Raw genomic sequence first — 17,248 nt, 5'->3', positions numbered from 1 at the left:
CAATATGTATATAAAAATCTCTTTAATATTTAACATATAAAATAAAATAGAATATTAAAATTAACAAAACTCAAAACAAACAATCCACCATCAATTCCTTACAGAGTGCGCATCAGCCATATGTTTTTTATACCCTTCCCTATAGTCAAAGCTTTCAGGACATAAATGACAACAATACATATTGGTCAGATCTGAGTGTACCAATCTTACATGATACTTCAATGCTGATTGGTTAGAGTATGTTTTACCACAATGAGGACAATTACCACATTGACTGCTATGGTGAGGCACTTCTATTATTGACTTTGAAAAATTTAGAGCTGCTTCTTCATAAGACATTTCCTGGAAAATTGTAATACAGTTAAATTTAAGAGGACTAAATGGAAGAAAAAGTTTTTTGATGGTATGAGTTAACTTACATCTGGATTAGTTTGTTCAATACTTTCAACTTTTATACTTTGTTGTAAAAATTCTGTGGGGCGTTCAAAAGCTGATGAAGGGCTGGATGATGATTCTGATGATGACCTCAATATTAACCTTTCCATTTCACTTTCTGGAGGTTTCCGGGGAATAAATATGGTCTTAGGTATGGAAATATCAGGTAACATGTTCAATTTTTCACATGACACAGGTATAGGAGGAGCTTTACCAGAAGTAGGTTGAGAGGTCAATGACCTCTCCAATATGCTTCCTGTTTTAACTTCAAGTGCAGCTTCTAATATTGAACTTTGAGATTGATTTTCTGCTTTTTCCACAGTTTCATTCCCCTTACTGATAATCTGATCACTACCTTCCTCCATTTCCTCTGGTTTCTCACTCTTAATATTTTCACTTTCTAATGCTTCAGGTGGTGTTTCAGCTATTTTTTTACAAGTATTTTCTTCAAATTGAAGCTTTTGTCCTTTGGGACCAGCTTTGATCTTTTTGGTAGGGCATTCATGAGGCTCAATATGACTGAGTTTCATTTTCTTAGGCAAAACTGATTGCCTGTTCATTGTGCAAGGATTGTCACTGTTCATATTAATAAGGCCAGAAACCTGCAATATTGTTGCAGTTTGAAGAAATGAGGGCAGCTGATCCTCAGACACCATAACTTCCCCATGATACATAAAGTTCACTATTGCTATTAGATCTACATATGCTACATCTTTTAAGATGACAATTGGATGAGGGCAGGGATTTTCCTGAAAGTGAATTGCTGCAATGAAAATGCAGATTGAGGGCATTTTTCCTTACCTTAAAAATGGTGCGAAAATAAGGGCTACATGCCGATAATATGAATTTGTGGGCTTTTAAACTGATTCCTTCACACGTTAGGGTAACATCTGCAAGATCTTCAGTACTCTGAAGGCTTTCAAAGGCACTCAATATGCTGGCTTGAAACTTGGTCCATTTGAGGCAGAAATGCTTGGAAGACATGGTCTTGCATGAGTGAAATAGTGTAATTTTTGATTAGTTAAAATCAGAAAAGAAAATAAAAAATAAACCACGTAGTAACATAAAAAATGAAAACAATGAAACGTCAAACAAAATATCAAAACAAACCTCAATTGTCAAAAACATGTTGCAATTGACATCTATCAAATGTTTAATGTTAGTTAATGTAGTTAATGAGGATATTATTCGAGTCATTGGAGTAACTCCGATTTAATTGTTTGTACTTGTTTCAATCTTCAGTAGTCCATCATTATGTGAAACTAGAAATTCTCATCGGGAAAGTTATCATTTTTTTTCTATTTTAAAAAAATCCATAATCAATCACACGGAATTTTTTTAGGATTATATTATTTGCGCCATCTAACAGTTCAAGCCCTATATAATACGTACAAGCAGGTAAAATCGTTTTGACCTTTAACTAGTATCTGGAAGATGGCGCCACAATCGACACTATTGCTCACTTATTGAGACATGGCTCTATGACCGGAAAAAATTTTTTAATGACTCGCTATTAGTTACTCTTCATAATTTTTAATTTCACAAATAACAAAATGTACTTTAATAAGTGCCGAATAACATATTAATTATTAAAGTTTAAACTATAGTCAAACGCCTTATTGCCGAAATGCAGCATACAAATGCATATCCTTCGTTGCACTTTGATTATCTCAGGATGAGGAGGCCGAGAGTATTTATACAAGATTTCCAAGGCTTGTTCAAATTTCTTCAAAGCATTTTCGATTTGGTTTAAACTCAACTGGTGTTCGGCATCATACAAAATTTCATCCAATTTCTGAAAAATGGACAAATATAATGATAATATCTCTGTTTTTCGGAGTACACTAGAACCTCCCGATACGACTTCAATTGATTTTTCTAATGGGGAAATTATTAATGACCAACTTTAAAAAACAATGAAATTATTATTATGTATATAATTATACAATATAATCGAACGAGGTTACTACTACTGCCACAACTGGATGGCCAAGTGGCGAGGAAGTCTCTTTTTGACTTATTTGGGTACCTTCCCAGAATTGAAAAGGAAAGGCAAGGGGAGAGCACGGGCAGTCAAGATATAGAAGGGTAGAGGTGTGGTTGAGTAGTAGTAAATTTCTTTATTTTTGTGAATTAATTGATTACTATGGAGAATTATCCTAACGTTATGCCGACGTATACTTATACTAACCATTAAGCCCTTAAGGTACGGCATCAGGGAGGTCACATTGTTACAGTATGGACAGGTTAAGAAAGGGTCCTCCTGTTCGTGCACTACGAATACATAAGGACACCTATTGGTTTTACACGGTATACGCAGCTCGTTTTCTTTCATTTCTTGAGCAAGTGGCCATAGCTCTGTGCAGGGTTGGCACAAGCATTCGAACCTATAACCCTTCATTTCCATTACAATTCGACAGACCTAATAAGTCTCATGTTACCAGTAGTTTTTTTTCAGATATTCTTGTCTTTTTTCCCAATTATCAACCGTATACAAAGGCCCATAATTCTCGTAAATGATATCATCAGCCTTGATCGGCTTTAAGGCCCTTACCATGATTTTATTCTTAATATTGTACCTAAAACAGTGCTGTTATACCAAGGATCCTTCTGCGATAACCTTCGCTTTATTATTACCTTACGATGCTAGGATCACAAGAGTGATTGAACATGGCCAGTGTTGGATACAATGCAGCCCCAATAGTCGCATTTTGGTAACTCATCGACAGATAGGACAATTTTTCCTTTTGCTCATTCTGATGGCAATTCTGCAATTCAGATATATCATGAGCATTAAACTGCAATATCTGCAAATGTCGCAGCATTAATCCGCCTATAAACTGCTCGTCTTCGCTTAAAGAGTCATCGCAACTTTCTCCGAAATAATACCCTTGCTTGAGAAGACGTAGAAGATATATCGCCATGCACGCGTAGTGAACCAGTTCTTCTTTCTTCCTCAGCGACTCGTTGCGGCAGAGAAAGAAAACGTTATCGTAATCATCAGATCTAAAATGCACCTAAGAAATTTCTCGATTAATAAATTTCAATAATTATCTACCGATAATTTTTCTTCCTAACAACATTCTTCTTGCAAACATCTCTCATATAATCCTTCAATTTGTTCCTCTTTTCGAGGAAGAACTTCAGCGGTTTTTGGCTAATAATCCTCATTGCCAATAGGCAATTAACAGAGGCTCCAGATTGGTAAAATTGCTTTAGCGTTCCACATTCGACTCCATGGAAAGTTTTAATGGCTAATCTGCTGCAACGAGTACTGCAAAATATCACATCAGCGCATCCAGGGCAGGCTATAGGGAGCTCTACAGAAGCCAAGCAGTTCTGGCAGTTTGTTAGGGCATGTTCTTTGTCTAGCACCGAGCAAAAGGCTGTTTCTTCCACCAGTATTGTGCCTAGAACCATGAATATAATTTATAAGCAGAACTAATGTGAATAGAACCTGTATCGATGTCTTCAGTAGCTTTAGCATATCGCCCTTGATAGGCATCCTGACAGACTGTAATCTTCGGATTGGCGGCCAGAAACTCGCACCCCCCTTCAAATCTCTCCTCTGGGAAAGACGAGATCAAATCCTGTCTAATCTGCTGACTTTTCACAGCACATCCACCTTCCTTAGCTTTTTCTATCTCCTTCCTTTTAGCCTCCAAGGCGTCCCCGAGGAGACCGCTTTGCTCCAAGCACTTCAGAGCTTCGCCGTAGGCTTCTTCAGCAAGTCTCTTGTTGTCCAAAAAGTCGTAGCATTTGGCTTTCCTAAGCCAAAGTTTGTACTTTAAATGAGAGGGATAGTCTCCGATTTCGCTGATATAGTCAATGTCGTCTAAGACTTTCCGGACTTTGTGCAGTTCGAAGTTTGTGGCGCTTCGGTTTGAGACCAAAATCGTGAGCAGGCCTCTCTCTGCAACTGTAGAGAGGTTTAGAGCTGATTTTTAGTTCCTTGCTAAGACTTGAACTGACCTGATTCTTGAGGGCATCGTATAATTCCAGCGTTATAGCATCGAACAGCCCTCCCATATTCTTTCTTGGCAAAATGGTTATTGCCCTCGTTCTTCTGGTCTTCAGCAAACTTTAAACACTTGTCGCTCTCCTCAGGCACAACAAGAGGAATCAGTTTGGCCACATCATACATGCACTTGATCCGAGTGACATCGTCTTTGGTTTCTCTGAACTCATCAATGCACTCTTCCGTTAATTTCCCGATGGCTTTTTCGCAGTTCTTCTGGAACTCTGAGATGTCGGCTTTCATTTTGGTGCATTTGCACTGAGCGAAGTCCGTCTAGTGAAGTAATTCTTAATGGTTCTATAAATAAAAGGCTCGGTGAGGAAGTTATTTCTGGCCCACCTAATGAGATCGCGATTGTGCGTATGGACAATGTGTGGCATTGGTTTTGTTAACGAATACTGCTGAATAATGGGTATTAGCAGGTTTGGGTATGACTAGCTCACAATCGGCTCGTTTTCGAGATATTTAGATTCCCGCTTTTAGTGCATTGGATTGACCAACGAATATGGAATTTAAATTCGTAAATTGAGAATTCACAGATAACGCCTTTAGCCCTGGTTTTTCAAGCTCCTGGTAACTTTGCCAGCAAGACATTATAGTTTTCACGTAAACGACAAAATCGTAATGCATCAGTTTCCACACCGGGCCTATTGCCCGGCTTTTTAACATTCATATTAACTGTCGCGATTTTGAGACCTTGAATTGAAGCATCCAGGGCCAAGTCAGGATCAATATCTGCCGGTTAGAGCAATAAATACCACCCTAAAAGGCTTTAAATTTTCATTTTCTGCCTTATCTAGTCAACAGAAAACTCCCGGAAATATTCCTCCCCCGACTAATCACTCCTCCACTTCATTATTGAAAAATCATTCTTTTTCCAGTTCATTATTTAAACGAGACGTCCAGGCTCGGTGTGAGGGAAGTGTAAGGAGGTATTGGTGTTTCCTGGCAGAGATTAAGAAGGGATTATGCGAGCAAATATGCGGCGAATGAAGGCTTCACCGCTATTGCCAATGCTTTAAATGCTGTGATTAGAGCCCTTTAAAAGCCCGTGCATTAAAGCACTCTAGAGCTGAGGAAATATACCAAGTAGGGCCTGAATGCTCGGTTTTCTCCCGAGGGAGGAAGCAAGAAGAGTGAGAGTTGTGGTGGACTGGTAATAACTCCCCTTTGAAGTAATGAAGTCTAAATTGAAACGAAATAATAATAAAGTTCCCTGTGACACAAATAATTTTGACCTTATACTATTTATACAGCGCTCAGTAATGGGTATGTTAACAATTGGTTAATCTTCACGATAACCATATTACTTAGTACATTATGCCTTATCACTGCCCATTCTTAAAGACGACATGCGTTATCATCAGTTTAGTAGTTTAGATTCGGGCAGATAAGCGGTCAAGACTGACGCACACTAGAAGCTGTTGATCTAATGCTCTCTACGTCGAAGTTCTTCATGTTTTGGGTGCAGGAGAGTAGAGTTGTTTTAAGATGCAAGTTCAAGGATGATTGTGTGTTGACAGTGAATTTGAATTAAATTTTGAGGGCAAAATGAGGCAGACGCAGGCTAAAGCTGTAGCTGGAGTTACCAGTGTGGTGAGTAGAAAGTGAGTTCTAGGAACCCCTAATCAAGCTCTATTCCCTTTTCAATCTAAGTTTTTCTCGCGAATAATACCACCATCGATTAAGTGCATATAAAATCCGTTATTATTGGATGCCTCCACAACAATACCGTCGTTACAAAAAATCCGAAATTATCTAACAATTTCACGGTTTGATGGTACCATGGTGGGGTTCGAGGTAAATCTGCAAATACCTCGGCAATATGCAAAAATCAAGTGAGGTTCGGACGATCTAGTCGAGCTTCGACGGTTATTTTGACTTGGCACGAATTAAGTAATTGTAATTTTGCGTAGAGGTACCACTTAAACGAAAGTGCCGTGCACCGAGATATGTGCGAGCGTTCCACTTAAGGTAAGTTCTCTTTCGGTGCCCATGCCGGGCCCAATGCACTTTCATTAATTCATTTTTGATGCGATCGGAGTTTTCATTCAAGCTTTACGGAATGATTATCAGTGAAAAATTTCGTTTTGAGAAGACCAAAATTTGAATAAATAAGGTACCAATAAGATCATTTATCGTGCCAACTAGTTTCTGCGATTTTCAGCATGCTTCTTTCAATTCACAGCTTAGAGAACTGAAGGAGTCGTAAAAGAATAATGTCGTAAGACTTAAAAAAATTGGGGTTGAATTTTTTTCATCTAAAGAGCTTTTAAGCATGAGGTCAATGAAAAATAGTGGACACTTCTTGCATTTCGAATTATTTTGCAACCTTCCTACGATTAAATGCAAGCAGGGTTCCGGAGGTTTTTTAGATCGTAACTAGTTCGTACTAACTTCATTATAAAATGTGCGTCAGATTTATTTAATCTTCTCTCCAACTGAGGTACTTCGCGTTAAGCAAAAAGGGGTGCCTTGTTAAGAGACAAAGCGATTTTTGTTAACTGCAACATTTTTCTCTGCCTTCCTAATTATCGTAGACATTCCACTTGAGCAACAGGTAATTAATCTTACAACTTCATCATTTTACCTAAAAAAACATGCAGCACCTAATTGTGCCCGGGCATGGTGAAGATGGCTTTCTTTGCAGCTCGTCCTGCACACGTCCAAAAATTGCCGAGAGATATGCCCTGATATCAATTAAAAAACATACCACGAATTGTCAGATTGGCTTCTCTTCATCGGGATCGCGTAAACCGTAAGAGATTCGAGAGAGTGAAATTGGGGTCCGTTTCAGTTCTGAATAAAATAATGTTTTAAATTTTAGAAAGTTCCGACTTCGTACGGAAATGTTAAATAAATGCAAATTTGATTAAATATGTTTTGTGGTGTCGTGCAAGAAGACTAAAAAATTAACACGTTAAACCCTATATTGCGCCTTAAGAAGAAACGCACTGTATCCCATCACAGAGCTAATAGCAACGGGATTATATCACTGACCTCCCTCAATGAGTGCTTTGGTGCAAATACCATAAGTATGAAGCATCGTCGTTAATAACATTTAGATACTATTACATATTATTAAGATGCGGATATCAGTCATAGAAGGGAAAATTGAGGAAGTCATTACAAACATAGAAATTAAAAAATAGCTGAGGTTTAATTTTATATCAGAAACCATCTTGCCTTGACTCAAATAACAATTTGCTTCCCAGGGTTATAAAACAGTTTTTTCTTAAGTTAATTCGTTTAATAATAACAGTTTTTTGCGGCCTCTCTGGGGAGGTTCTATTAGTTCACGAATCGCAGACATTCCAGACATTCTTCTTTCACAATTAGTACCAGAACGTGCAAAATTAACAATCGATTTTCATGTCCTTATCATAAATTAGACAATAGGTCGTTTAATGTGGAAATCGCATTTTTTTAAACTTCAATTTGTGACCATCTGGTAAAAGCTTTTTCAACGTAATTGTGTGTATGTTCTGTCGACATTGAAGACCATTGTTTCCAATACAATGCCTCACTAATTAAGACCTCACACCTGAAGCTGAAAAGGGTCTACAAATATAAGAAACGTTGGAAATGTGACGAAATATCGAATGCTAAAGAGTCATACAAAAATAAATGACATTTTATTTTTAAAATCACACAGAGGGAGCATGACGGTATAGGAAGAAATAGCTCGTATGTGAGAACGAGCTTGACAATCGCTATTGTTATATTAATATGCAGGATCAGGTTTTTCAGAAGTGGGAATGATAGTCTGTATTAGTGATGTTGAATAGAGGATCCTAATTATCATTGTCGTGAGACGGAAAAATTGCAAACTCTAATATCGAGAATTTGTATCAAGTAGGGCGGAAATGTATGACTTTCATCATTCAATTAACCTGAGGAGGTTCTCAAAGGACTCAATTTTACGTTAAGTTGTCCCACAAACAGGCATTTACAGTGGGAAAGAGGTATGGGAAAATGCAATTCTTCGAACACTCGTTGGGAAAGAAAACTGCTCATGGACAAGAAGCTAAAAATAATAAATAAGAGAAGAGAAAAAAAAAAGAAAAACAGGAACACATACAGAATGACTCACTGACAATTTCTCATCTTTAATACCTTTGCATTAACAAAAACGTACATTAACGAATCAGAACCAAAAGGAGCGAAACTCGTGGTTATGGTATTTGCAGATCCTTGGCCAAGGGCCCTTCACTTCCACTTAAAACAAACAAGCAGGTCCGGTGGCACCTCTATTGAAAGGTCTCGCGATTCTCTTTAAGGCAGTCCAAGGTTTAGGGCCTTTTTCAAGCTTCTCAAGCTGCAACAACTTTCTAAAACTCATTCGGTTCGGCTGCCACCAAAATAGCCGTCGGACTTTTGACGTCTGATTGTTTTGCCTCGTTGCTATGGATACCGGTTCGACGCTATGGGAAATGAGTTTATTTCCCACGGGTGATGCGAGCAGAGAAAATGATAAACAAATCCCTGGAGAAAAACTTGAAATTACTCAAATTATTCTCGGGGATTAAAAAGACCGATGCCAAAAAAATAGGAAGATTTACTGTGTGAAGAAGTTTAGAAGAAAAATGTTTTTTCATTAACATTTTTACCTTTTTTATCCTGTTTAGAGCGCATCTACAAGCTCTCGATAAACAAAAAAAACAATGAAGTTGCTATAAATAATGCAGAAACCAAATAGTGACCGGATAAATTGAAGGAACGAGGATGTGACAAAACAATAATAAAAACCGCAATAATGATAAACAAGAAGAAAGGCAAATGAGGCAACAATCTCAGAGCATAAAAACGTCACATAATTTATTGAAAATACTCTCTTCACACAATCAAAATAAACATTTAGTTAGACAATGCAGAAAAACCAATACAGTTACAGTGTACATAGAAAATCCGATGTTTCACACCTCCGTACTAATTTCATGTAAAATTTGAATCTAACTACGAAAACCAGACGACACGACAACTTTTCACTTTGCAGGTGCTCAAAAAGAAGAAAATGGCAAAAACAGCTGATAAGTCGACCATGGAGAAAAAACAGGTGGTAGACAAAGATGAGGCAAAGTCGATGACATGGAGGGAAAAATACAATTTTCTGAAGAATAATATTACGGTAGAGCCGATGCTTGCTTGCTACATTATACCAAGCGTCTTCGCCAGCTTGGCCACCCAAAACCTGAACCTCGAAAAGGCTTGCCGGGTCAATTTGGGGTATTCTACTGAAGTCTGTGATGCGCTAAGTGCTAGAAATACTGGTAAGAAGGTTTTATGCTATAAAATCCGATTTAGACTCCAAATTGCGTTTCAGAAAATTATACCCGAGAAGAACAGGAAGTGCAGCAGTTGGTCGCTTCTATGGGGGTGTGGAAAACCATCCTCCAAAGCGCTCTTCCAGCGTTCCTAATCATGTTCGTGGGCTCTTGGAGTGACCGTTGGGGCAAACGCAAGCCTTGCATGCTTCTCCCCATTGTAGGAGAACTCCTAACCTCCATAGGCTTAATAGTGTGCACTTACTTTTACTACGAACTTCCCATGGAAGTCGCCGGGTTTGTTGAGGGATTATTCCCAGGTGACTTTTTTTTTTATTCACATGATCAAACATAATGAGCACAAAAAAACTTGCAGCCATGACCGGTGGTTGGTTCACAATGTTCATGGGAGTCTTCAGCTATGTCGCAGACGTCACCACCCTGGACACCAGAACTTTAAGAATCGGAATAGTGAACGTGTTCTGTTCCCTAGGAATTCCAGTCGGGTTAGCTCTAAGTGGTGTTCTTTATAAGAAAATCGGCTTCTACGGTGTGTTTTCGATTTCCTCGTGCATGTACGTGATGGCTCTGTACTACGGCTACACCAAAGTGAAGGAACCGAAGAAGGTGGACATTCCAGTATTGAAGGAAGTGCCCTGTGCCTTTGTGAGGGATTTTTTTGATGTTCGGCACTTAGTGGACACGTTTAAGGTGGCCTTTAAGTCTGGTCCCAACAATAGGAAGATGAAGGTGATGCTGTTGATGCTGGTGGTTATGGTGGTCATTGGGCCTATGCATGGTAAGTCTCGACACGCAGCAATTTATAACCTTGTCGTGCGTTAATCGAAGTTCTTCTAGAGTATTGCTTTTATTCTTCAGAACCCGTTTTTATGCTATTATGCCTTGTTACGTTGAGGAATGTTTCTCAAGACACTGAATAGAATAGTAGATACTAACACTTCTTCTTGCCCCCAGCATTCCCAGTGCTGTTATCAACATCGCCCTTTTTTGCTCGTTATACAAACATTTGGCATCTTTAGATGGTGTTAATTTAAAAATTTTAATTCTTCAACTACCAGATTGAGCATTTCGTTCTACCAGATCATTTCCCCTCTGGCCAAAGGGGTCCAGTCTAGTCCCTCTTAAGTGACGCTAAGACTCCTTCACTCGACTGTCCTATTCGTCTGAATGTCCCTCGTTTGTCGCTTTTCCCCATTAGACGAACTCAACATTCAAGTTTTGATCTTTCATAATTTAAAATACTGAAAACATGTTTTCTTCCTCGCTCTACGCGACAAAACTTAAATAACGATATAAATGGACAATATTGATGTATAACCCGATTACTCGGGCAAGGTCTATAGATTAAATAACCTGAATGTATCAAAACATTTTTTTTTTGCATTTTAAAAGCAGGAATTGGCTTATTGGCCATTAGTGTGGCATTTTCCTGTCTGCAGCTTTGCGAGTCACGGCATAATCACATTTCAAAAATTAAAAGTAATTAGCATAAGCTTTTTGCAAGTAACCCATTTGGAGCTGTGTGTAAACAGTGAGTGTGGAAAAATCAGCTGCATGTGAAAGGTCAAAACATAACAACCCCTCAAAATGGCATTGATTGCCGTAAAAATCAATAATCTAACAATCGCCTAAAAACCTTGAATGATTTTATAGGTATATTCAGGTCAAATAGTCCATCATGTAATAGAGAAAGGTTGCACTAGCCAGTCATCTCCAGCAATCTTCAGGGACGAAATAAACGATGAACGACCTGGACTTGCAGTTTCATTGGTCATCTTGAGCCAAGCTTAATAATATCGCCTTGCAGTATTGCAGGGAATTGATGATTTGCTGAGAATCAATTTAAATTACTATTCTGCAGTGATTGCTTGGACTAAAAACGCATTGGTAATTGCTTGGGAGATGGTGTCCTCAGTTGGCAATGATCGTTATGTAATGACAATGTAATTGGCAGTATAGTTAAATAATTGAAGACTTTTACGAGTACACCAGAGTGAATTTCATATTTTATCAAGCGTTATGATTGTTGTTCTCAACAAGAGCGACAGCAATAAAACAGCGGATTAACCAAAAGGTTAATAGGTAAAATATTGTCGTCGAATGAAAGTGTCGAAGGGTAAACGACCCAAATCACCTCATCAATGGTCATCAGCAAGGTGTTCCTCACTTAATGGGTGACCAAAATAGTCTTGGACAAACGGAAGTCCAATTCACTAAAAGGAGAACAGTTGATGTATTCAAGGTGTTAGCGAATCGGAGGTCAAATTGGAGGAATTCTATAAAAATATTTTTAACCGAATGTTTTGGTTGAAATATTTTAGATTCAAGGTACATAACCAGATTTGACTGCAACAATATGTAAATAAAATTGCTTTGTAGCAATGCCACTCGATGGTTTACCTTGCGTTTTATACCATGCAAAGTTCAAATACTCAAAATATGAATTGCGCCCCTTGATTGTGCTCACGCGACTTTCAGTCTAACTGAAACGAATCAAATAGTAAAACGTTTATTTTTCCTCATTCAGGTGAAATGAATGTGGCCTACCTATTCACCCGATATCGATTTAATTGGGATGAGGTGGACTTTAGCATCTTCTCGACCTACAGCATGATCACCAATTTAATAGGTAAGGGGATTTCCCAAAACCATCGAACCTTATTAATCTGATTATTTTCAACATTGTTTGTAATATGTGGATTAGTTTCTGAGAACAGTTAAATAAATCAGCCGAACAAACTACAGTTTGGTACAGGCCATGCTTAATTGATCTAATGCCGTTCGAAGTACTGTTTTATGATTGCAAGCTCTCGCAATTAATTTTGTTAATTAACATTGTCACAACTTATGTAATAACAAAATTAATTTTTGCCATTCTTTTTGCTCTGGACGTCCAGTTTTTGCCGTTGGGACGTTTCGCTCAACTCGGAGAGTCGCTTAAAATAAATAAAAATAAAGTACAATAATGTAAAAATATAAAATATTAAATGCAGAAATATAAAATATAAAAAAATAGACATAAAAACACATAAACACCTATTTTTTCTACACTACTTCCCAATTAAATTATAAAACAATGATCATTTTTTCTTCAGTAATTAATTACAATATCTGATTAGCATGCCATTCAAAACTTACAATCCGAGACATTATTTAATTTGTTTTTTAACGATTGAATTGAAACGTGAAAGCAGCGGGCACTTACCGTGATTGAAGAATGATATTATTTAAATTAGAAGGTTCTTGAGTATTTAAAAAAATTATTACTTTTAGGTACATCAGTGTCAGTGGGAGTCTTTAGCCACCTTCTGAAAATCGACGATGCGATTATTGGAATTTACTCATCGATGAGTAAGATTCTCTCCAGCTTCGTTTACGGATTTGCAAGGACTTCCTTAGTTTTCTACTTAGGTGAGACCAGATTCCAAAAACATCAGTTGCATTAACTCTTATTTTGTCCAAGGTCATATTTATGATTTTTTTTGCGATGAATAGGCATATTATTAGATAAAATCCGCAATTTGCTGCAAAGCGCATCCTTGACTTTTGAGGAAGCATTAATTTAAGGATTAGTAGATAATAGGAGGTGCCACGAGAATTGTGCAAATGTTGCATTTGCCTTCCTTATTTTCTTAACAACTAAATAGGTTTGTTTTTACTTGGAAAAACCTCCGATAATTTAATGTTATTGTGCTCGCTAGTATTTTATTTTTCCACGTGGTATTTTTATGTCAGTTTTAATATTTCAGGAGCAATTGTCGAAATCCTTAATGGAACGTCTTTTATTGCTATGAGGTCCATCGCATCCAAACTGGTACCCTCAGATGAATTAGGTAAATATAGCACTTGCACCAAATACACGACGGTTCCAGCAGCATATTGAGACCTTTGTCCCTTTCAAATGTTCTCTTTTACTTGACTCAATACCTTCACGAAGAGCGCAATCCCTTAGGGGACGACCTGTGCGAACATGTTAGAATCAACGAGTTCAAAAATAGAGAAATGTTTGCGTATACTCTTTACTGCTTTTAGGGAAACTTAATTCTCTTTTTGGGGCATGCGAAGCCCTAATGCCCCTTCTCTACGGCCCTATGTACTCTGCCACCTACGCTCATACCATTAACAGCATGCCAGGCGCTTTCTTCATTCTCGGAGGTATTCTTACGGTACCAGCGGTAGTCATATTTGGGTAACAAACTCCCTTCTCACTGTAAAATTTTTCATTAACAACTTTCGCTTAAAGGTGGTTCTACATTCAACACAGGAAGGATGCCAAATTGGAAAATAACCAAGGGAACGAAAAGGGCAATGTTAACGCTGAAGACCACACCATTCCAGATGTGGCAGTATTCAGTATTTCTCCTAAAGAGGTGCAAATAGGATCTCCGGTTTTAAACGGCTTTAGAACGATTTCTGAGAATGGAATTGTGAATAAGGCCTTTGTGAACGAATAAGTGGCAACGAAAGTATTGCTTTAATGATTTTGTCAAAGCCGTTTTCGGTAATTTTGTCGACTTACATGTTCCCTTTTTAATGATATGATTAGTTACCATTACTTATTTATTCATTGTGTGTCCTGTGGATATCTTGTGGCAATATTTATGTCGCCTAATAATTTTTTTTGCCATCATTTTTTTATCCAAAATATTATGACGATTTAACTAAAAGGAGCAAATTGGCCGAATTTTTTCATATTTTATTAATTCTCCAAACTTAATAATTTAGACGTAAAGAGGCTTAGACTGGGAACTGAGTCAAAATAGCGGAGAAACTAACTTTTCAACGTTTTTAAAATCCATTTTTGTGTCCTCAGGACAACACAGAAACGAAAGAAAATTAACAATTACAGATCACTGATAACAGGAAATTTTCCATAACTGTTAGGAAGTGGTGGTACTATTCTAAAACACGGAAGACATAACAAAACTGTAAATGCTCTGAAATAGAAGTTATACAAACTGTTCTATTATAGAAAATCATAATTGGTAATTTTCTTGCGTTTTTGTGGTCCTGAGGATACAGAAATAAATTCCGAAGCGTTTGAAAAGTTGGTTTTACCATTGTGTTGATTCAGTTCCCATGTTAAATGTTACTACGTCTAACCAAAAGATCGTTAACATAGACCAATTTAATAACTGAACTTGTTACTGTTGACAAAAATCAGGGCTGAAGCGACATGTGCCTTTTTGTCTATATTCAAAACATTAGTATCAATTATTACAGCGTAAATTGATTAAAAAACCGTTATGGTCAAACACACTTAAACATATTGAAAAAAGTTTACTTTTGATATTGAAGTAAAACGATTACTAGACAAAAACGCGATATAACAAGATAAATACAATTAATATTTACTTAGTTAATAAGGAGTATAATACAATATTGATTGCTTACACATAGTATTTTGAAATTTATTCCAAGAAATATTGGAAAATATTACAGCAAGAATCTTTTATCCAAAAAGATCTCTTCTAAAGAGAGTCTTTTAAGTTTCGCTTTTTCAATTTTTCTCTAAAACTGTAATAAAATAGAAACATTTTTCTTATATCTTATTTTTTATATTCTCATGTTCAAACCCGTTATGTAGTGCTCAACAAACGACAAATTCGTGAGATCTTTTAGGTATTTAATAGATTACTTGACACCCTTGGTGTTCAAATCCCTATATGTGATAATAGACGTATTGTTAGAGTAAGAATTATTATTTAACTTGTTGTGAACTGAAGTAATATAAATGATATGTATGACGATTTCTGTCCTGACAATGTCTGTTTTTCAAATCCAACTTAAATGGGCCGTATTTCCCTCCAAGGGAGGATAATTCCCCTACCTTAGGGTTGTCAAAACTCAATTTGCATTAACAAACTTAAAGCGTCTATCATACATTCTATAAAAAAATACCCATCTTTTTCAACAATTTAATACTAAAATTTGCCTATTTAAATCTTGCACCAGTGGTCTTCCTGGAGAATAGTTGTATCATGGGAAAGTTTGCTTAACTAGTGTTTTCCTCAAAAATTGAGAAAATCGCTGCCGAATTTTTGGAGGAGTCGGGCCAAAATTCATAAATTCACAAAAAAAAACGTAAATCCTACCTAACAGTGCTTAGTTTGTGGACAAAATGGTGAAGGCTATTTTCTATGATTTGTTAAAATTTTATAGAATATTCTCACTCGTTCTCACAGTACTTCGGTGATTAATCGAGAATAAAAGCTCAGAAAATATTATATGGTACATGTTTTATAAGAAAAAGCGGGTAAAACCTTACTTAGTCTTAGTTTTGAATTTGAAAGTAAAGCATAATGTATAATAGTTTACTCTTAAGACTCTAAATCACTACGCTTCACAATTTTTTCTCAAGATTTGTAAGGTGGTGCTTTTCGGGGGTAGGAATTTGAAAAAAACAGACGGTCAGTAGCGTGCAACAAACAAGCTCAATGAAAGTTCTAAAAGTGTTCCTGACTCATATTATCAAAGAGCATCATCAAGCAGCTCATCAAATTTCCAGCGAATAAAATCACTTTGAAATGCTTCAAATCATATACACTGAGTTTCAAGTACACAAAGATTTTCACTCTTTAAGGAAACAACAACATTATAAATTCAAGTTTAAGGATTCGATGCCACGTCGACCGTGCCATTAAGACAATGCCAAGGATGCCCAACCCATCTACCAACCCTGTATTAGGTGATGCAATATTGGGTGGTATCTAATACGTAATTAGGGAGTGAGCTATGCAAATGTAAATTTATGAGCAATTAAGTTAATTGGTATTAAAATAATTTCGAAATAGGCGGCCTTAAAACCGGTGTAAAAAACTGGAATCTGCCATATTAAGTCAATTTTTCGTGTATCCAACCACGCCTTTGCTTAGCAACATCGTAATTCCTGATTTTTTAATTACACGTTTTCAAAACCACCTAGATCTTGGTTAAAATTTCAATATTTGTTAAACACGGTTACAAAAATATCCAGTTTAAGCTGGTGTTCCACATATAAGTAGTAGCTATGCATTATCCGTCCACATTTGCTCGTAATGCGGTGTAATACGATAATGTTGAAGTAATTGGGAGCAAATAAGGCACTTTACATGTTCTAATTATCTTACACATGATGTAAATACAAGGAAATATTTATTGGTACTGAATTTCTCGTAAGATCACGTTTCATTAGCAGTTTTTGTTAGGAAACAGTCTTGAATTCCCCTTCAAGAAATTTTGTCTATTGCAATCATGTCTTGAAATGATGCAAAAATGTCTCTACTGGATCTTGAGGGAACAAAGCGAGTTCTTATTTGGAAGACCGCAGAACATGGCCCCAAAAAGACCTATGAGGTGGAGGTTGGCTGGGGATTTCTAGGAATTAACCACTCTCTAGCAGATATTACTGTCCATTTCAACTTACTTTTGCGAGCACTTCATGGTCACTTAAAGCTCTATGAGTGGCTTCACTTAATAATGATATTTCAATTAAAATATCTTTTTTAAAAATCCTCCAGGTTAAAAGAAC

The 17,248-nt window shown here is 36.9% G+C and overlaps 3 protein-coding genes across 4 annotated transcripts; 1 reads left to right on the top strand and 2 right to left on the bottom strand.

Moving 5' to 3' along the window:
• Positions 1-5: 5 nt before the first annotated feature.
• Positions 6-1,543, bottom strand: LOC136415905 (protein bric-a-brac 2-like). The gene is made up of 3 exons (XM_066400807.1): positions 1,237-1,543; positions 420-1,184; positions 6-342 (listed from the first exon to the last, which is right to left on the bottom strand). The coding sequence occupies exons 1-3, from the start codon at positions 1,417-1,419 to the stop codon at positions 91-93; spliced, it is 1,200 nt and encodes a 399-aa protein (XP_066256904.1). The 5' UTR covers positions 1,420-1,543; the 3' UTR covers positions 6-90.
• A 437-nt stretch (positions 1,544-1,980) lies between these two features.
• LOC136415808 (SET and MYND domain-containing protein 4-like) lies at positions 1,981-4,736 on the bottom strand. Its single transcript, XM_066400633.1, has 7 exons — positions 4,408-4,736; positions 3,893-4,354; positions 3,494-3,845; positions 3,073-3,441; positions 2,877-3,014; positions 2,627-2,822; positions 1,981-2,230 (listed from the first exon to the last, which is right to left on the bottom strand). The coding sequence occupies exons 1-7, from the start codon at positions 4,694-4,696 to the stop codon at positions 2,018-2,020; spliced, it is 2,019 nt and encodes a 672-aa protein (XP_066256730.1). The 5' UTR covers positions 4,697-4,736; the 3' UTR covers positions 1,981-2,017.
• Positions 4,737-5,783: 1,047 nt separating this feature from the next.
• LOC136415809 (probable peptidoglycan muropeptide transporter SLC46) lies at positions 5,784-15,458 on the top strand. 2 transcript variants are annotated; one of them, XM_066400634.1, is made up of 9 exons: positions 5,784-6,049; positions 9,450-9,723; positions 9,777-10,037; positions 10,094-10,516; positions 12,266-12,367; positions 13,012-13,149; positions 13,488-13,571; positions 13,771-13,927; positions 13,982-15,458. In XM_066400634.1, the coding sequence occupies exons 1-9, from the start codon at positions 6,005-6,007 to the stop codon at positions 14,190-14,192; spliced, it is 1,695 nt and encodes a 564-aa protein (XP_066256731.1). In that variant the 5' UTR covers positions 5,784-6,004; the 3' UTR covers positions 14,193-15,458. The 2 variants fall into 2 exon arrangements, with proteins under 2 accessions (XP_066256731.1, XP_066256732.1); XM_066400635.1 differs by lacking the exon at positions 5,784-6,049 and adding an exon at positions 6,275-6,427.
• Positions 15,459-17,248: the final 1,790 nt, after the last annotated feature.

This window comes from Euwallacea similis, chromosome 21, assembly GCF_039881205.1.
Source record: "Euwallacea similis isolate ESF13 chromosome 21, ESF131.1, whole genome shotgun sequence".
NCBI classification, from domain to species: domain Eukaryota; kingdom Metazoa; phylum Arthropoda; class Insecta; order Coleoptera; family Curculionidae; genus Euwallacea; species Euwallacea similis.
This window is presented reverse-complemented; position numbering and strand designations above follow the sequence as displayed.